The following is a 21,786-nucleotide window of genomic DNA, read 5'->3' on the forward strand; positions in this document are numbered from 1 at the left end:
AGATGGTGAAGCGTGATTCATCACTCCATAGAATGCATTTCCACTGCTCTAGAGGCCAATGACGGCAAGCTTTACAATACTCCAGCCAACGCTTGGCATTGCGCATGGTGATCTTAGGCTTGTGTAGGCTTGTGTGCGTGCGGCTTGTCGGCCATGGAAACGCGCTTCTGCACGCGGCGGTCCCATTCTGTGAGCTTGTTTGGCCTACCACTTCGCGGCTGAGTCGTTGTTGCTCCTAGACATTTCCACTTCACAATAACAGCACTTACAGTTGACCGGGGCAGATCTAGCAGGGCAGACATTTTACAAACTGACTTGCTGGAAAGGTGGCATCCTATGACGGTGCCACGTTGAAAGTCACTGAGCTCTTCAGTAAGGCCATTCTACTGCCAATGTTACTGTGAGCTCGATTTTATACCCTGTCAGCAACAGGTCTGGCTGAAATAGCAGAATCTACTAATTTGAAGGGGTGTCCACATACAATTGTATATATAGTGTTTGGCTAGAGTTTCTTGCCAGACTTAACGCTGTGCTATAAAATAACAGTCATACAAGGACATGGCATTAGGAAGGAGACTATTCACAGCCAGTACTTACATAATGTTGCATCACTGAGCCCTTATACAGTAGGTTTTTATAGTTTTACATATGGACAACTATTTTCATATACCATGGGCATAATTTCATAAAGAAATTCCACAGATTGTGCTAGATTCTCTGAGCCAATAAATAGCCTAGTCAGCCACTTGTGGGTGGCCAAGTGGAAGCTAACCCTGGGTTTGAGTTGGCCAACTGGATCCTAAACCTGAGTTTAAATGGGCCAACTGGAACCTAACCCTAGGTTTGATCTCCAAAACACCTCCAGCTCTTAAAACAAAAGTGGTTTCAGACCAACACATGAGGATGAAGTTGGACTGATATTATCAGTCTAGTGTTTAGATGACGCGGATGCTACGCTACAAGACTGTTTTGCTAGCACAGACTGAAATATGTTCCGGGATTCATCCAATGGCATTGAGGAGTATACCACCTGCACGTGCATTGACGACGTCATCCCCACAATGACCGTACGTACATATCCCAACCAGAAGCCATGGATTACAGGCAACATCCGTATCGAGCTAAAGACTAGAGCTGCCGCTTTTCAAGGAGCGGGACACTAATCCGGACGCTTAAAATAAATCCAGCTATGCCCTCAGACGAACCATCAAAAAGGCAATGCGTTAATACAGGATTAAGATTGAATCCTACTACACCGGCTCTGATGCTGGTCGGATGTGGCAGGGCTTGAAAACTATTACGGACTACAAAAGGGAAACCCAGCCGCGAGCTGCCCAGTGACACAAGCCTACCAGACGAGCTAAATGCCTTTTATGCTCGCTTCGAGGCAAGCAACACTGAAGCATGCATGAGAGCACCAGCTGTTCCAGATGACTGTGTGATAACGCTCTCTGTAGCCGATGTGAGCAAGACCTTTAAACAGGTCAACATTCACAAAGCCGCAGGGCCAGATGGATTACCAGGACGTATACTCAAAGCATGCGCGGACCAACTGGCAAGTGTCTTCACTGACATTTTCAACCTCTCCCTGACCAAGTCCGTAATACCTACATGTTTCAAGCAGACCACCATAGTCCCTCTGCCCAAGGAAGCATAGGTAACCTGCCTGAATGATAACCGCCCCGTAGCACTCACGTCGGTAGCCATGAAGTGCTTTGAAAGGCTGGTCATGGCTCACATCAACAGCATCATGCCAGATACCCTAGACCCACTCCAATTCGCATTCCGCCCCAACAGATCCACAGATGACGCAATCTCAATCACACTCCACACTGCCCTTTCCCACCTGGACAAAAGGAACACCTATGTGAGAATGCTGTTAATTGACTACAGCTCAGCATTCAACACCATTGTGCCCACAAAGCTCATCACTAAGCTAAGGACCCTGGGACTAAACACCTCCCTCTGCAACTGGATCCTGGACTTCTTGACAGGCTGCCCTCAGGCGGTAAGGATAGGCAACAATAAGTCTGCCACGCTGATCCTCAACACTGGGGCCCCTCAGGGGTGCATGCTTAGTCCCCTCCTGTACTCCCTGTTCACCTACGACAGCGTGGCCAAACACGACTCCAACACCATCATTAAGTTTGCTGATGACACAACAGTGGTAGGCCTGATCACAGCCTATAGGGAGGTCGTCAGAGACCTGGCAGTGTGGTGCCAGGACAACAACTTCTCCCTCAATGTGAGCAAGACAAAGGAGCTGATCGTGGACTACAGGAAAAGGCAGGCCGAACAGGCCCACATTAACATCGACGGGGCTGTAGTGGAGCGGGTAGAGAGTTTCAAGTTCCTTGGTGTCCACATCACAAACGAACTATCATGGTCCAAACACACCAAGACAGTCGTAAAGAGGGCACGACAACACTTTTTCCCCCTCAGGAGACTGAAAAGATTTGGCATGGGTCCCCAGATCCTCAAAAAGTTATACAGCTGCACCATCGAGAGCATCCTGACCGGTTGCATCACCGCCTGGTATAGCAACTGCTCGCCCTCTGACCGTAAGGCGCTACAGAGGGTAGTGCGTACGGCCCAGTACATCACTGGGGCCAAGCTTCCTGCCATCCAGGACCTATATACTAGGCGGTGTCAGAGGAAAGCCCAAAAAATTGTCAAAGACTCCAGTCACCCAAGTCATAAACTGTTCTCTCTACTACCGCACGGCAAGCAGTACTGGAGCGCCAAGTCTAAGACCAAAAGGTTCCTTAACAGCTTCTACCTCCAAGCCATAAGTCTGCTGAACAATTAATCAAATGGCCACCCAGACTATTTACATTGACACCCCCCTTTGTTTTTACACTGCTGCTACTCTCTGTTTATTATCTATGCATAGTCACTTTACCCCTACCTACATGTACAAATTACCTCAACTAACCTGTCCCCCGCACATTGACTCAGTACCGGTACCCCCTGTATATAGCCTCGTTATTGCTATTTTATTGTGTTACTTTTTACTTTAGTTTATTTGGTAAATATTTTCTTAACTCTTTCAAGAACTGCATTGTTGGTTAAGGGCTTGTAAGTAAGCATTTCACGGTAAGGTAACACCTGTCGGCGCATGTGACAAAACAAGTTTGATTTGATTTATAAAGGGTATTGAACAGTAGCTACACATGATTTATTTCCCAAGGCATTACATGTAAATAAATGTGTTTTGATGTTCTCTCTAAATTGTTATATTGTGCTAGGTAGAGTAACTGTTACATAATGCCATGGTACATTCGGTGAGCTCACCTCTGTAAGACCCATTGGGGCTGGCTGATATATTTACAGGGGGTGGTCTCCATTCCTCCACTGGGAGCTGTCCAGCCTATCATTACCTCTCCCCTTCCATCCCAAAAAGAAAGAACACCAAGTCCTTGAACATTCTAACACACACTCAGCTGCACCGGGACGAAACCACACTGCTGTCGTGTGTGTGTGTGTGTCAATATATTTTTTTTAAAGGTCAGTCAAAGCATAAACTTTAAAAAAATGAATTTATATGTACAGAAATTGTTTGCTCTGTGGGAAATGAATATCCTACTAGTCAGTGACAATTGTGTGGAGTTTGGAGTTTGTGACAGCAACTGTGAGCTTATTACAGTATTATAGACACTATGTCCTGGGATTTCCTATGATCTTCTATGTTGAGGAACTTCTTACCTTCTAACGACTCTTGTGAGCATCATAGAGCAAAACATGTTACACTTGCGTGTTCGTGCGAGTCTCATAGATAGCTTTTAATAGTTTGTATCTCAAACCATTCCGACTCTACAGACGTTTTTGTAATAAGACCCGGTTCCGGCGGAATCTACCCTTGTCTCACAAACAACTTTCTAACTCTGCCCCAGTTAATCACACAGACTAATGGTTGGTATCTACCGATGCAGACGAAATAGACAAATCCAATGGTATAAGTCTGTAGCTCAAACACACAATGTATAAAAGGGGTTTGAAGTCCTAAATCACGCCGGCGTTATGGTGGGACTCATTGGGTTAACACTCAGTTTAGTGTCATATTTGTATTGATTGATTGATTGATTGATTGATTGACTGGTTTGGTATCTTACTTGTAACCGGCATCGTCTCCAGGCTTATAGAACCAGTGAGGCTGTTCCCAGCCAGCGTGGAATCCCATGGAAGCCTTCCCCTTTAGCAGCTCATACACACCACTGGTCCTGTGGGTCGGACGGCCCGCAAAACGCTCCTCTTTAGGGTAGCCCACTGAGAGAGGGGGGAAGGAGAGCGAGAGGGAGAGAAAGACATTAAAACAGATTAATTCTTAACATTCTTGACTAGGACATGCCTTTACTTCATCAAGTGAAGAAATCCAATGAGTTGAAAACCCACTAACCAGTTGTCCAAACCCGTTCTCCACTATAGGCCAGCCAGAGTACCGAGTAGTGACCAATGTTCTCTCTAAGCTGCGCACGTGCGCAGCTCCCTGGGACTCTGCCGTGTCGAATAAATATCAGCGCGCACAGAGAAGCACAAGATTGAACTTCACTCAGTTTTCCCCATTAGGTAACACTTTCAACGTTTCCCTTTACCGTGGGAATTGTGAGTGATCAACATAATATTAGCCACTTTCAATGCAACATGCCGAAACAAAACGAACTATGCAAGAGATTTTATTGTAGGCAGAATGCATCGGAGTAGGATTATATTGCATTGACAGGCACGACTCAGGCCCCTACTCTACACAGACCGGTGCGCCATAACCAATCAAAGCTGCAGTAGGCCTATATGCAAATAGACCATTGCCATATATGGACCTGTGCCATTCATTTTGAACTGGACTGTTTTTACAGCATGAGCGGTCGTGATTAGATGCGCTTGTTTTGTGATCAAAGCGAGAGCCACATGTAGCAACGTGCGCACATTTGTACATTTGTTCATATCCTTTGCTAGTTACTGAGTTATTAGCTCAGTTATAGATAATTTGTTGTCAGCAATGGGGGAGTGATTGCTTCCTACAAGAGCACAAAATCTTTGAAAAGCGAGTCAGGTAAAATTGCTTTTTTTGTCTTAAAGGGGCTGTGTTGTATTTTGAGACAGGCTTGCATAAGCTAAGTAAGCAGAGGGTAGCATAATTTGTCTGATTCTCTGTAATAATGGAATGGGAAAAATTATGCATTTTATTTTGTAAAGTGGTTTCTTGCATCAAACACAACAACATTTTCAGTCACCTCCTTGTCTGAAGGACAAGTGGATAAACAGGTTAATGTCAAGCCCTGCATGTTTTTTTTCTCCAAAAGTCTCATGGAATGTAGGCCTACATTGAACACCACACATTGGCTGCTACTGTAGGCTGAACGATAGAACAGCTATTTCCATGTTAAAATGTTATGGGATGCATTTTCTCCATTGTCTTTGATGGTAGGTCACTCTGGTAGGCCTATATTATGATTAAATAGCCACAGTACATTTACGTCATTTAGCAGACGCTCTTATCGAGAGCGACTTACAGGAGCAATTAGGGTTAAGTGCCTTGCTTAAGGGCACATCGACAGATTTTTCACCTAGTCGGCTCGGGGATTAGAACCAGCGACCTTTCGGTTACTGGCCCAACGCTCTTACCCACTAAGCTACCTGCCGCCCCCAGTAGCCTACTTGACCACTGTTAAAACTAACTTAAAGCGGGTACAGCCTCAGTGTTCACAGTAAACGTGCCAGAAGTTGCACCGAATTTTCACAACCTTCAAGTTTGTGCATAGAAGACCTGAAATTTGCTCAGTGATGAAAAACATTTGAGGGAACATTGGTAGTGACTACTCACCCACATTGTTGAATCCATAGGACTCTCTGGCCTTGGCACACATGTAGGGTACAGTGGTCCATTTTCCATACCGGTTGGGGTCACACTCAATGAGGTCATAGGGAGGTTCCCCTGTCACGATCCAATCACTGAGGAACTTCCCAATGCCACCGGCATGGATCACTCCATACCTGGGACACACACACACAGACCGTGAGGTATGACTTTAAGCTACAACCTCCTACTCCCTGTCAATCAAACATAATAAGGCTTTTATAGTTCCCACAATAGGGAAGATGCTTAGAACTTTCACACTACACCATCCACCCAGACCCCATCCCAAACACACAAACCCACAAACACTCCCACTCCTGTTTACCCGAAGCCGATGGCGGTCCAGTAGTTGCGTGCTCCCTGGTGCGGTCCAACCATAGGAAGGAGGTCAGGGGTGTAGGTGATTGGTCCAGACACAATGTTGATGATGTCAGCAATCTTCAGCACAGGCACCATCTCCATGGCCATTTCTACGTGATCCATGATACGGTCCAGGTCTGACTCAAACAACTCCTTACCAAAACCTGTTCCAACACACACACACACACACACACACACACACACACACACACACACAGAGAGTACAACTGAGGTTAGGCATAGAGAGAGAGGGCGAGAGAGAGGGTGAGAGAGAGAGAGAGGGTGAGAGAGCAATAGAGAGATCAGCAGACAGACAGACAGACCTGGTGGTACTCCATCTTTAACCCAGGAGTCCTGCAACACCATCTTCTCCTCTCTCTCGTAGGGTCCAAACAGCAGTCCATCTCTCTCCTGTCTGAGGTAGTAGGAACCCTCCAGGTCCCTGATCACTGGCAGCTCTGTCTTTAGGGCCTTCACCTAGACACAACAAAACACATAAAACTTTCTTCAACATCAAATCAAACGCTGTTAGCTGTTAAACGTCACAACACATTTAGTGTAAAATAGGCACACTGAAGGATAGTTCATACAGTAAGACATTAAAATGTAATTAAATTAGTACCTCAGGCACTGTTGCTGTGACAACATACTGGTGATGGACAGGGATAGTGGGGTGCTCAAAGCCAATCAGCTGGCCAACTTCCCGGGCCCAGAAACCTGTTGACCAATCAAAGATTAGTAATGAGTTCATGGTCTGCAAAGGCGTATTGAGGAGTTTTGAGGAGACCAGGAAGCAGTTAACACACAGACAGTAGGGAGAAAGACACCAGCAGGGTGTAAACAGCCATCCCTGAACCGCTCCAGTCTCCACCACAAGGAAAGCTAAAAAAGGTTAAGAATAGAGCCTCACACACACTTACACTTTCTACCCTCTACCAACCCAGCCTTCACTTCCTGAGATCAAAACACTGTCAAGCCAACTGGGTCCCACAGAGGATTGTAAAAAGATAATAACATAAATGGAGGAGTGTGTATGTGTGTCTAGGGTTGTCTTGAGCAGAAAATGGCCGTAAAATTGTAGAATAGTAGAATCCCAGATACAGAGTGTAAAAGCTGGTAGCTAAGAAAAGTGAGAGCATGACTGTTACTACAGTATTATGATGTACTCTATGCCACTCAGACATGGGCTGTGTCCGAAATGGTATCCTATATAGTCCACTAGTTTAGGCAAGAACCATGGGGCTTCAGATTGAGACATGGTGTTAAGGGCCGCTACATTACACTAACAGAGTTAGCTGTATGTCTGTCTGAATATGGTTCCAACACTAAGGCTCCACCATAGAGATCCTATTAAATTACTCAAATGTTTTATCTTTATAGAGGTGGCGCACACACGCCACCTCTATTTCTATGGGCAAAAGCACTGTTTGCAGGTTTAAAGCTTATTTCCTGCAATTGTAAACATTTTGTCATGGGGTGCAAAGAACATTTTGCAGTTTTAAAGCAACTTCTCTTGCAATTCTATACGTTTTGCCATGTCTAATGTGTATCCATGTGACAAAAAAAGTACAACAATATCTATTGGCTAAAAAACCTAAATAAAAAAATGTTAGCTGACATGGGCTAGTTGATCTGGACATTTCTGACAAGTTATAAATTGCTCTCTAAGGTATGCAATGACTAACATGACAAGAGAAACTGATGATGCACTACCAAATTTCAAAATTGCACCTTGTGTATTCTTCTATTACAACTTTCAAGAGTACGGTACGTTTAAAGCCCCCCCCCGCGCCCCACAGTTTGGGAACCACTGAGATAGGAGACCACCTGTTCTACCAGCTGATTCACTTTAGAGGGAATGTCAAGTCACACTTCCACTTATTTCTGTTTTAAACTTAATCAAAGGAGTCATTTTCAAATAACTTCATTTTCTAGGATCTATTTCAGTTTCTAAGAATTATTCCAGTGTCTTAGACCTTCATTTTCGAAGTGGTCAGCTGAGATTGCAACACCTGGCTGTTGGTGATAATGTGATCTGATTTGGTCTTATTTGATATAACATCAGATGACTGTGGTTGTATAACAAGACAGCTCTTTCTCAAAGCCGCCTTCTTCTTTTGGGGTTTAATGGCGGTGTGCAAACCAGCTTTTTAGAAGCATTACTGCCATTCCCAAAGCCTTTCTTGGGAGTGTTTTACTGGCGCCCTGCTAATTAGCTTCCCCACAGAAATACTGGCACAAACACGAATGTTCCTACCCCATAACATTCTGAAAGAGAAAAAAACTGACCAGTCATAGCCACTAGATTCACAGGGTCATGGATACACCCCTTAAACAAAACACTCACTCACTACAGTACCTGTGTAAGTCACAGAACTATTGGTTGACCATGACAAGTGCAAAACACAGTCAATTCATAGTATTGCACAACTTTTATATACATTTATCCATACACTACACCACATAGCATTAATAAGAGACACCCATAAAATTGTACACATAAAATAATAATAATTGATTGCATAACCTCTGTGTACAGTAACCTGACTACTAACCAGTATTAATGGGTTGCATGTTTCGTCACAATATTGTTTTGAACGTTCGTTTTGGACTGATGACCAACTGAGCATTCTACTCAAATGCATTGTCAATGAGTGCTGATAAAGATTTCATCAAAAGTGCATTACAGTGGCTTGGAACTACAATGACATTCAGAAGGAGGCAAATAATTAGTAGGAAAAGCTTTTGTCATAATTTTGATGTCACCAGATTGACTTTAGCTAGCTAAGATTGAGGGGAGGCCACCGGATTTTAGCTAGCTAACATTAGCATTGCTAGCTATTGTTGACAAACTTTGCTAGCCAATAACATTGCAATCTGTCTAAAGTCAATTTGATGACATGATGACCGAGTGACGGAGGTGCAACCTATGAAATGGAAGACTGTTGCTACTGGTCCCTAGCCAGACAAATATTATGACGAAAGTCCGACATGTGTCAACTGCGCTATCTCTATACACACAGACAAACACACACACACCATGCCCCCTGCTGCCACCACAGCTGTTTGTCCCCACAGATCACAGACTGGTAATGGCCTGCAGGAACTAGTTGTGACGGGGAACAAATGCAGATAACCCCAGTTGTTGACTTCTGCCGCTATCTGCTGAGTTGCAACTGTTCCACACCAGAACCTGGCTCAAATACAGTGCATTCGGAAAGTATTCAGACCCCTTGACTTTTTCCACATTTTGTTATGTTACAGCCTTATTCTAAAATGGATTCAATAGTTTTTTCTGAATACTTTTACATATTCAGACCCTTTACTCAGTACCTTGCTGAAGCACCTTTGGCAGCGATTACAGCCTCGAGTCATCTTGGTTATGACGCTACAAGCTTGGCACACCTGTATTTGGGACGTTTCTCCCATTCTTCTCTGCAGATCCTCTCAAGCTCTGTCAGGTTGGATGGGGAGCGTCGCTGCACAGCTATTTTCAGGTCTCTCCAGATATGTTCGATTGGGTTCAAGTCCGGGCTCTGGCTGGGCCACTAATGGACATTCAGAGACTTGTCCCGAAGCCACTCCTGCGTTGTCTTGGCTGTGTCTTTAGGGTTGTTGTCCTGTTGGAAGGTGAACCTTCGCCCCCAGTCTGAGGTCCTGAGAGCGCTGGAGCAGGTTTTCATCAAGGATCTCTGTACTTAGCTCTGTTAATATTTTCCTCGATCCTGACTAGTCTCCCAGTCCCTTCCGCTGAAAAACATCCCCACAGCATGATGCTGCCACCTCCATGCTTCCCCGTAGGGATGGTATTGGCCAGGTGATGAGCGGTGCCTGGTTTTCTCCAGACCTGAAGCTTGGCATTCAGGCCAAAGAGTTCAATCTTGGTTTCATCAGACCAGAGAATCTTGTTTCTCATGGTCTGAGAGTCCTTTAGGTGCCTTTTGGCAAACTCCAAATGGGCTGTCATGTGCCTTTTACTGAGGAGTGGCTTCCGTCTGGCGACTCTACCATTAAGGCCCGATTGGTGGAGTGCTGCAGAGATGGTTGTCCTTCTGGATGGTTCTCCCATCTCCACAGAGGAACTCTGGAGCTCTGTCAGACTGACCATCGGGTTCTTGGTTACCTCCCTGATCAAGGCCCTTCTCCCCTGATTGCTCAGTTTGGCCGGGCGGCCAGCTCTAGGAAGAGTCTTGGTGGTTCCAAACTTGTTCCATGTAAGAATGATGGAGGCCACTGTGTTCTTGGGGACCTTCAATGCTGCAGAAATGTTTTGGTACCCTTCCCCAGATCTGTGCCTTGACCCAATCCGGTCTTGGAGCTCTACGGACAATTCCTTCAACCTCATGGCTTGGTTTTTGCTCTGACATGCACTGTCAACTGTGGGACCTTATATAGACAGGTGTGTGCCTTTCCAAATCATGTCCAATCAATTGAATTTACCACAGGTGGACTCCAATCAAGTTGTAGAAACATCAAGGATGATCAATGAAAACAGGATGCACCTGAGCTCAATTTCAAGTCTCATAGCAAAGGGTCTGAATAATTATGTAAATAAGGTATCTGCTTTTTATTTTTAATACATTTGCAAACATTTCTAAAAACCTGTTTCCGCTTTGTCATTATGGGGTTTTGTGTGTAGGTTGATGAGGATTATTATTTTTAAATCCATTTTAGAATAAGGCTGTAACGTAACAAAATGTGGAAAAAGTCAAGGGGTCTGAATACTTTCTGAATGCACTGTACATAAATACTTGAACTACATGTAGGGTCTGATACAATCGCTCATTTTAGATTCTGCTTTATATCTCTCAAATTGGGCAGAGTTTGGCTGATTTTAACAACGTCTGCTTTGTTGACATTTTCCAGCTCAGAGGGACTTTCGTACTCTCTCTACTTTTAAAGGTTGCCTTGCCCCAATTATGTAGGATACAGCCAGTTGGGCCAGGGCAGAGCTTATGGAGGAGTCAGAGTAGACAGCACACATGTTTACCAGCTCCCTGTATCAGGACACACACAGGGCCATTCACAGACCCTCCCAGGAATAACCTCAGATGAATGGACTCTGTGATCCACTTCCAATGAGGCTTTATGTCTGACACAGGCTCAGCCATGTCCAGAGTACACCCTCCTCCACACCTCTAACTAACTAGCTCATTTCCCTCCCTCGCTTGTATTTATGAGCACCAGTGATAGCGTGATAAACTAAATCATTTCTGAAGGCCAGAGACTCTGAGCGTGCCGTCTTTAGCCAACTCTCTTGCTATCTCTCTCAGAATGACCTTCTTGATCCAAACCAGTCAGGTTTCAAGACTGGTCATTCAACTGAGACTGCTCTACTCTGTGTCACGGAGGTTCTCCGCACTGCTAAAGCCAACTCTCTCTCCTCTGCTCTTGTCATTCTAGACCTGTCTGCTGCCTTTGATACTGTGAACCATCAGATCCTCCTCTCCACCCTCTCCGAGCTGGGCATCTCCGGCGCGGCTCACTCTTGGATTGCGTCCTACCTGACCGGTCGCTCCTACCAAGTGGCGTGGCGAGAATCTGTCTCTGCACCACGTGCTCTCACCACTGGTGTCCCCCAGGGCTCAGTTCTAGGCCCTCTCCTATTCTCGCTATACACCAAGTCACTTGGCTCTGTCCTATCCTCACATGGCCTCTCCTATCATTGCCACGCAGACGACACACAACTAATCTTCTCCTTTCCCCCTTCTGATAACCAGGTGGCGAATCACATCTCTGCATGTCTGGCAGACATATCAGTGTGGATGACGGATCACCACCTCAAGCTGAACCTCGGCAAGACAGAGCTGCTCTTCCTCCCGGGGAAGGACTGCCCGTTCCATGATCTCGCCATCATGGTTGACAACTCCGTTGTGTCCTCCTCCCAGAGTGCGAAGAGCCTTGGCGTGACCCTGGACAACACCCTGTTGTTCTCCGCTAACATCAAGGCGGTGACCCGATCCTGTAGGTTCATGCTCTACAACATTCGGAGAGTACGACCCTGCCTTACACAGGAAGCGGCACAGGTCCTAATCCAGGCACTTGTCATCTCCCGTCTGAATTACTGCAACTCGCTGTTGGCTGGGCTCCCTGCCTGTGCCATTAAACCCCTACAACTCATCCAGAATGCCGCAGCCCGTCTGGTGTTCAACCTTCCCAAGTTCTCTCACGTCACCCCGCTCCTCCGCACACTCCACTGGCTTCCAGTTGAAGTTCGCATCTGCTACAAGACCATGGTGCTTGCCTACGGAGCTGTGAGGGGAACGGCACCTCCGTACCTTCAGGCTCTGATCAGTCCCTACACCCAAACGAGGGCATTGCGTTCATCCACCTCTGGCCTGCTGGCCCCCCTACCTCTGCGGAAGCACAGTTCCCGCTCAGCCCAGTCAAAACTGTTCGCTGCTCTGGCACCCCAATGGTGGAACAAGCTCCCTCACGACGCCAGGACAGCGTAGTCACTCATCACCTTCTGGAGACACTTGAAACCCCACCTCTTTAAGGAATACCTGGGATAGGATAAAGTAATCCTTCTACCCCCCCCCCCCTTACCCCACCCCCCCCCCCAAAAAAAATACATATTGTAAAGTGGTTATCCCACTGGCTATAAGGTGAATGCACCAATTTGTAAGTCGCTCTGGATAAGAGCATCTGCTAAATGATGTAAATGTAAAAATGTAAATGTAAATGGCATATACAGTGAGGGAAAAAAGTATTTGATCCCCTGCTGATTTTGTACGTTTGCCCACTGACAAAGACATGATCAGTCTATAATTTTAATGGTAGGTTTATTTGAACAGTGAGAGACAGAATAACAACAACAAAAATCCAGAAAAACGCATGTCCAAAATGTTATAAATTGATTTGCATTTTAATGAGGGAAATAAGTATTTGACCCCCTCTCAATCAGAAAGATTTCTGGCTCCCAGTTTTCTTTTATACAAGTAACGAGCTGAGATTAGGAGCACACTCTTAAAGGGAGTGCTCCTAATCTCAGTTTGTTACCTGTATAAAAGACACCCGTCCACAGAAGCAATCAATCAATCAGATTCCAAACTCTCCACCATGGCCAAGACCAAAGAGCTCTCCAAGGATGTCAGGGACAAGATTGTAGACCTACACAAGGCTGGAATGGGCTACAAGACCATCGCCAAGCAGCTTGGTGAGAAGGTGACAACAGTTGGTGCGATTATTCGCAAATGGAAAAAACACAAAAGAACTGTCAATCTCCCTCGGCCTGGGGCTCCATGCAAGATCTCACCTCGTGGAGTTGCAATGATCATGAGAACGGTGAGGAATCAGCCCAGAACTACACAGGAGGATCTTGTCAATGATCTCAAGGCAGCTGGGACCATAGTCACCAAGAAAACAATTGGTAACACAATACGCCGTGAAGGACTGAAATCCTGCAGCGCCCGCAAGGTCCCTCTGCTCAAGAAAGCACATATACAGGCCCGTCTGAAGTTTGCCAATGATCATCTGAATGATTCAAAGGAGAACTGGGTGAAAGTGTTGTGGTCAGATGAGACCAAAATCGAGCTCTTTGCCATCAACTCAACTCGCCGTGTTTGGAGGAGGAGGAATGCTGCCTATGACCCCAAGAACCCTATCCCCACCGTCAAACATGGAGGTGGAAACATTATGCTTTGGGGGTGTTTTTCTGCTAAGGGGACAGGACAACTTCACCGCATCAAAGGGACGATGGACGGGGCCATGTACCGTCAAATCTTGGGTGAGAACCTCCTTACCTCAGCCAGGGCATTGAAAATGGGTCGTGGATGGGTATTCCAGCATGACAATGACCCAAAACACACGGCCAAGGCAACAAAGGAGTGGCTCAAGAAGAAGCACATTAAGATCCTGGAGTGGCCTCGCCAGTCTCCAGACCTTAATCCCATAGAAAATCTGTGGAGGGAGCTGAAAGTTCGAGTTGCCAAACGTCAGCCTCGAAACCTTAATGACTTGGAAAAGATCTGCAAAGAGGAGTGGGACAAAATCCCTCCTGAGATGTGTGCAAACCTGGTGGCCAACTACAAGAAACGTCTGACCTCTGTGATTGCCAACAAGGGTTTTGCCACCAAGTACTAAGTAATGTTTTGCAGAGGGGTCAAATACTTATTTCCCTCATTAAAATGCAAATTAATTTATAACATTTTTAACATGCTTTTTTCTGGATTTTTTTGTTGTTATTCTGTCTCTCACTGTTCAAATAAACCTACCATTAATATTATAGACTGATCATGTCTTTGTCAGTGGGCAAACGTACAAAATCAGCAGGGGATCAAATACTTTTTCCCTCACTGTTTACATTATATTAATATTATAGCCTAATTCATCCTGTCTACCAAAATAAAAAAATAAACCAATATATCCGGGTTTTTTTTGCCTGACTGGATAATGTTGTAGCTGCTGTGAATCAACTATGTATTCAAGCACTAGACAACATTTTGGTAGTTACGGGCAGCAGGTAGCCTAGCGGTTAAGAGTGTTGGGCCAGTAACTGAAATGTTGCTCGGTCGAATCCCCAAGCAGACTAGGTGAAAAAATCTGTTGATGTGCACTTGAGTAAGGCACTTTACCCTAATAGCTCTGGATAAGAGCATCTGCTAAATGATTTAAATGTAGTTACAGCTTGTTACGTTACATTATGCCTAGTGAGGAAATGAAGTTGAGTTGAAAAAACATAATGAGTTACATTCTAAGATAGGCAAGTCATCTTTGAATAACAGTCAGCTATGGTTTGACTGATGTACAGAGGTGATGATAACACTAGATTGTCAAATGAGTGGACCCAAACTGCAAATTCATTAACTTAAAGAAAACATCAAAACCTGCAGAGAAAAGGCACATGGAAACCCAAGCTTCACTTTAAGGAATCAGAAAATGTTTGTTCTTCAAGATTTAAAAAACTCTGGCAGCAAAGTGTTAAACGTCCGCTGAAGAGGCGTCCTTCAACTGCTGCTCTGTGATTGGCTAAAACCTGAATGGTTGGCATGTTTGGATAAACTGATGAGGGAACGGAGGGCCAGGGGCCACAATATTAATGGGTTTAGCAAAGCAGAGTAAACCTACAGCGTGCCCTCCTCCTCCTCCTCCTCCAGGGACCCATAAAGGAGGGCGAGAGCAAACTTCAGGCAGCTGCAAAATGAGTCAGTTATGCAAGGAGGTATGATAGTGGTGACAGAACCACCCCCTCCCCACTCTCCCAAACATACACCCACACATAACAAACCATTTTTCATGGGTACGCCAACTCAGTTTGGAAGGATCATGAGAAGTCAGTCAGCTACATACAGTGCCATAGCTTTGCCAAGTTCCTATTAAACATGTGCATGTGTCGATGCCATGCTCCAGACCAGAGCATTCTTTCCTCTATTACTTGCTGCAGGGGACTCTTCAGTTAATGTCTACTGAACTGCATTGTTTCAGAGCTAACAGCATTCCAAATATTATCGCTGTCAATCTACTACATTGGAGGAGATCGAACATACATTGGGTAAATCTTCTGCATTGTGGGCAGGGAGAAACATCTTGTTGCAAACCACAAACAAAGTTTTCCACATTGTGTGCTGTACAGTGGCAGATGTAAAATAAACTCTAAACAGAGTTAACGTTTTATCTGAAAAAACAAGTGCTGCAGGAAGTTTCCACAGAGCAGTGAACTGAAGGCCAGAAAGATAATAAGAGAGAGAGAGATCAATGAAGCTAGAGGGAGATTTAGGTGAATTCCTGGACTTTGCTGGCTAAACAGCAGTGGAAGGAGAAGAGGAGCAGTATTTGCCAACTAAATCCTCCCAGAACTGGTATGACCTGGTTCAAACCATGTGACCCTGCTTCCCCTGAACTCAGAATGCTGTGTATATGGTCAAAATGTCCCTAAGATAGCAGCCTTTGAATAAGAGCTGTTCAGACATGAGCCAGAAAGATTAAGAAGCTCAGCACTGGGCCAAATCAAACAATAACTACAACTGAACTCACCCCTAAAGCATTTAGGTTCATCTCAACTTCTTTGTCCTCAGAACTGTGGTCCTAATATCTCATTTGTCTGTGCCGAGTGTGCTCTATACTGTAGTCTATACCCAATACTACTTTTACTACTGTAATCTCTCTTTCGTCTATCTACAAGCAGTCAAACTAAACTACACAGCCAGAGGCTGAACTGAAAATGAGGAGAGACTGGTTTGATTGACTTGAGAGACATAAGGTCCTGCATTTTAACCAATCCAAACTGGTAAACCAGGTCTGTGGGATTAGTCTCTAACAACCTGGAGAGGAGCTAGAGGTGTCAACTTGTAAAGATGTCAGCTCACCCACCCAGACTAGTCCGTGTTATACAGACAATCTGACTCACACCAACTTGTTTTGAAAAATCTTCAACTGAAGTTGTTGTTCAAGCATTTTGGCCGGCTCTGGTCATAGTTTCTCAATCTTGTTTGCCAGTGAGATTTCAATCTGACCCAAGAGCTGTGAATAACAGGACTGTGTTTCTGAATGGACAAACTGCTTGAGTCAGATCTAAACATTATAGCAAACTTGTCTATAGCTAGCCCTAAATGACCTCTACACACTGATATATCTACAAGATACTACAGTGCATGATGCAATGTATTGATACAATTGATTTATAAGTCAACAATCAATGCATGTTCTGTGGTATGGTCACTTATGTTGGTTTGGACATACCAACTTGTGCAAGGAGCAATCAATCATGATTTGCAGCACAAACACACTCTGCACAATAACATAGAGCCTGGACCCAACTACACCAACGCTCATCTGGCTCTCTGGCAGACCAAGTTCTAGCAAGAAGCTCAGCCTCCCAGTTTGCCAAAGGTTCTTGTTTCTATTCTCCATGTATGCAGCAAGAAGTACATGTTGTGCATGTATGCCTGCATGCTCGTCTTTTGCATGTATTTGTGTGTACCAGTGATGACCCATTCAATTCCATTCCAGCCATTACAATGAGCCTGTCCACATATTCTGCCCTCCTCTAGCCTCCATTGGTGTTTACATACAGACAGATATTTTGCCACTGACAAATATTCGACTGCTGACCTGTGGCGTTGACTATGCGGTTAGCTCTGATGGTCCCGTGTGGGGTCTGGACGTCCCACTTCCCATCACTGGTGGGTGTGAGGCCAGAGACCAGGGCTGGGTTGTAGATCTGGGCTCCATACATACGGGCCCCAGCAGCCAGGGCCATGGTCAGGGAGTAGGGGTCAATATGGCCGTCTCCTGGGTTATATAGACCGGCTAGCACCTGGGGGAGGTGGATATAAAGTGTTACTGTCATGTCGTTGTCTCCTGGTTCAAACAAACCTTCTATGTCAATGACAACTTTAAAGATACATTATGGAAGTTTAGTTTCCCTCAAGAGCCCCCGCAAAGGGAAAAGTTGTGTAAAGCCTCTTTAAATCATTACAGTATATCCACTAGGCTCCTAAGGCCATGACATGAAACTGAGATCATGATGATGTCTATTAGCCTGGTCCCGGATCTGTTTGTGTTGTCTTGCCAACTCCTATGGGCATTGTCATACCAATGACCAAGGGAGTTGACAAGACAGCGCAAACATATCTGGGATCCAGGCTACATGTCTATGGAGCATGAGAATGCGTTCCTCCGGTCCAGACCAGAACAATAGATATAGAGCCATGGTTATAGATCAGTGGTGACTGGTGGCACTTTTTAAATGGGGAGGACAGGCTCATAGTAATGGCTGGAACTGAATAAATTGAATGGTATCAAACACATCAAACACCTGGTTTTCCATGTGTTTGATACCATTCCATTCACTCCATTCCATCCATTATTATGAGCCGTCCTCCCCTCACTAGCCTCCTCTGATAGATGTAGATCTCTTTGGTTCAGGTCCATACCTTGTCCATGTTGAGCAGGGGGAAGAGCTCCTTGATCTTCTCAGGGGTGATGAGCCACTGGGGTGTGGGGTGCCAGTGGGTTCTGGCCATCTGGTACTTCAGCTCATCCACTCTGACTGGGGTGGAGGCGATACGGATACTGCCTGGCTGGTGGAAACCCACCGCCTAGAGACACACAGAGAAAATGGAGGTGTGAAACATACATACATACATACATACATAGGGTATCATAAGTATTCACCCCCCTTGGATTTTTTTCCACTTTTTGTTGTGTGACAAAGTGATATACAAATGAATTTAATTGTGATTTGTTGTCCTTGATCTACACAAAAAACTCCATTATGTCAAAGTGAAAAGAACATTCTACAAATGTTAACATAAATGTAATAACTAAAATATAGTTGTTGCAAAAGTATTCACCCCATTTGTTTAGACAAGACTAAATTAGTTCTGGAGTCAGATTTGGCTAAACAAATCTCATAATAAGTAGCATGGACTCTCACTCTGTGTGAAATAACAGGGGTTGACATAGGGGCTGACATGATTCCTCTGTCCCCCATACATACAACACATGTCAGGACCCTCAGTCAAGTATTGAATTCCAAGCACAGATTCAACTACAAAGATCAGTGAGCTTTTCAAAAGTCTCATAATGGGTAGTGATTGGTAAATAGGTAACAATAACAAATTAGACATTGAATATCTCTTTAAGCGTGTTCAAGTTAATAATTATTATGTGGATGATGTATTAAAACACCCTGACACATCAAGGATGCAGTTGTCCTTCTGAACTGAGCTGCAGGATGGGAATGAAACTGCTCAGGGATGTCTCCATGAGGCCATTGGTGATTTTAAAACATCTCAATGGCTGTGAAGGGAAAAAACTGAGGAGAGATCAACAACATTGTAGTTACTCCACAATAATGACCTAAATTATATTAATAGTAAAAAGTAGAATAAAAAAATATGCAGAATACAAAGTATACAGCCTTATGTTTGGGGCAAATCCAACACAACACTGAGTTACTGCCTCCTTATTCTGAAGGATGGTGGTGGCTGCATCATGGTATGGGTATGCTTGACATCGGCAAAGACTGGAGAGTTTTTCACGATAAAAAGAAACGGAATGTAGCTAAGCACAGGCAAAATCCTAGAGGAAAACCTGCTTCAGTCTGCTTTACACCAGACACTGGGAGAGGAATTCACCTTTCAGCAGGACAATAACCTACAACACAAGGTCAAATCTACACTGGAGTTGCTTACCAACAAGACAGTGAATATTCCTGCGTGGCCAAGTTACAGTTTTGACTTAAATCTGCTATGCCAAGACTTGTAAATTGCTGTCTAGCCATGATCCCCAACACCTTGAAGAATTTTTTAAAGAATAATGGGCAAATATTGCACAATCCAGGTATGCAAAGCTCTTAGACTTACCCAAGAAGAATCACAGCTGTAATTGCTGCCAAAGTTGTTAACATGTACTGACACAGAGGAGTGAATACGTGCCTAATCAATGTATATTAACGTTTTATTTTTTATATAAATTAAAATATATATAATTTTTCTTACACTTTCACAATACAGACTATTTTTTGTCATCAATGACACACAAAGAAAAATCACAACTAAATTAATTTCAATCCCATTTTGTAACACAACAAAATGAAAAGAATCCAAGGGGGGTGAATACTTTTGATACCCACTGTACATAGATACACTCATACAGATACAGATATAGACACAGACAGACATTATATCATCCATTGTGCTGTGGTTGACGTGTAGTATACCTGTCCTGTCTCGGCCTCCAGACTCTCATACAGCTTGATGCTGTGGTAATGGACCTTCTTCAGGTTGATACCAGGGTGGTAGTACGTGGTCAGACCAGCCTGGAACAGACAATAAACATGGCCACTTAGAGGAGGAGGCATGGTAATGTAATTGGCAACACTGACAACACTTAATCTACTGTATGGACCCTGCAAGTTTGCAAAGCAATGATTTGAAAGTGCATCTTATAAAATAATAGTAATAATAATACACATTTCAACAACATCACGTTATCTCGATTGACGTTAACTACACTACACAACCAGGGCATGCAGTTCACATGTTCCTAACATAGATACATAGAATGAGAAGTTAGATAAGTCTACTAGGAAAGTTGCCCCCCTGACATTAAGGGCAGCATATTTACTATGTAGAGTAACCTATATGGGATAGGGTTGGTTGGAAGGGGGTTATAGAGAGGCAGAATTAGGTCATCAGATCCTCGGCAGAACCACATAGGCCTGGTTCTTTGACAGCAGCTGTCTTTGACAGCTACCATAACTTAGATCTTCTTACATGCCTCCATCTACTTCTTGGGAATCTCCCTCTGCCGAGTGGACTATCTGATATCTCACCGTAGTATCTTCAGTTGGGGCTTTCCCGTTAACTGTAAGTCGCTCTGGATAAGATGACTAAATTACTAAAATGTCAATGTAAACACTTTAATATCTTGAGTGTGGTCTCGCAATGTCGTATCGCCATGTTGAATATCTCTGACCTCCTTTACCTTTCTCTCTGACCGTTCCTTCTAATAGTGTGTGTGTGTAATAACTCAGTAACTTATTCAAATGTTGGGGAACATGAAAACTCCCATGCCTTGCTAACTTATGTAGTAGTAGAAGAACGTCTCAGGTCGAAACAGGTGTCAGACCATCAATAAATGGGTGAGTTCGTTTGCATGGCCCGGGTGGGTGGAGATTTCACTTAAGGGGCACCGGCCTTGCAAAACGAACTCTCCCAATACGTTTGTGTGCCCTCCTGACTGACAAACAAAACAACAGACTCAGTTCCCACCAACACCAGACTCTATGCATGAACCCCTGAAGCCATCTGTTGCTCCCAGACAGTTCTGTGTTTTCCCTCATACTGTTAAGATAAGGTTTTGGGACAGGTAAGCTGATCCTAGATCTGTTTTAGTTTTTGTTGACCTACAGCGTGCCAGGTGGATCCAGCGGTCAGTTCAGACTTCTCCAGCAGGACGACGTCCTTCTGTCCAGCCTTGGCCAGGTGATAGGCCAGACTAACTCCAACACAGCCCCCTCCGATGATCACTGTCTCAGCTGTGTCCTTCCACCTCTTCCCCAGGACCATAGAGGTGTCCCTGAGACGGGGAAGAGAGGGTATAGAGGGGTGAGAGATGAGAGAAAGAGACAGTGAGACTGAATAATTGAATGACATTTGAAAATAATGTATTCATTGATTTGAATACATTTGAATCAATTTCAATACAGCTAAAGATGTGTGGAGTAGTTATGTGACTTCTATGAAGCAGAATAGATTATTGTGAAGAAAATCAACCCTGACCAGTTCTGACCTAAAATACACCCCTGGAAGGAAATGCAACACATGTTGCCATGAGTTAACTCAGACAGCCTGGCACATTAACGTCAGTTGGAGATATAGGCTATATTGTTTGTCACAGTATAAACACAGAGAGCATTAGCGCGTCAGAAGAATCTCCTAGTCTGTTCAGCAGGGAAGTCATGTACATTTGCAAACTGAATTAAACAACGGTTGGGTTGTGGACTGACGCATAATAACATTACGCTATCAAATAGCCCTTTATAGCCTACCGGACACCTCTGTAGTCTCAACCAACTGTCCCAAACGTGAAATCTGTAACCTTTACTGTCAGATACAAGAAAG

General features: G+C 44.5%; 1 protein-coding gene across 1 annotated transcript in view; it reads right to left on the minus strand.

The window, feature by feature from the left end:
- Positions 1-21,786, minus strand: part of LOC311127383 (dimethylglycine dehydrogenase, mitochondrial-like) — a 28,671-nt gene that overhangs the window by 6,295 nt on the left and 590 nt on the right. The window contains exons 2-10 of the mRNA XM_084159231.1: positions 21,073-21,241; positions 19,881-19,979; positions 18,091-18,255; positions 17,267-17,471; positions 6,837-6,931; positions 6,538-6,691; positions 6,180-6,378; positions 5,822-5,991; positions 4,113-4,266 (exon numbers count right to left, since the gene is read on the minus strand). Coding sequence (XP_084015357.1) covers positions 4,113-4,266; positions 5,822-5,991; positions 6,180-6,378; positions 6,538-6,691; positions 6,837-6,931; positions 17,267-17,471; positions 18,091-18,255; positions 19,881-19,979; positions 21,073-21,241 — 1,410 coding nt within the window. The remainder of the gene's footprint in view (positions 1-4,112; positions 4,267-5,821; positions 5,992-6,179; positions 6,379-6,537; positions 6,692-6,836; positions 6,932-17,266; positions 17,472-18,090; positions 18,256-19,880; positions 19,980-21,072; positions 21,242-21,786) is intronic.

The sequence above is a fragment of the Coregonus lavaretus genome, assembly GCF_964263955.1.
Source record: "Coregonus lavaretus genome assembly, chromosome: 4".
NCBI classification, from domain to species: domain Eukaryota; kingdom Metazoa; phylum Chordata; class Actinopteri; order Salmoniformes; family Salmonidae; genus Coregonus; species Coregonus lavaretus.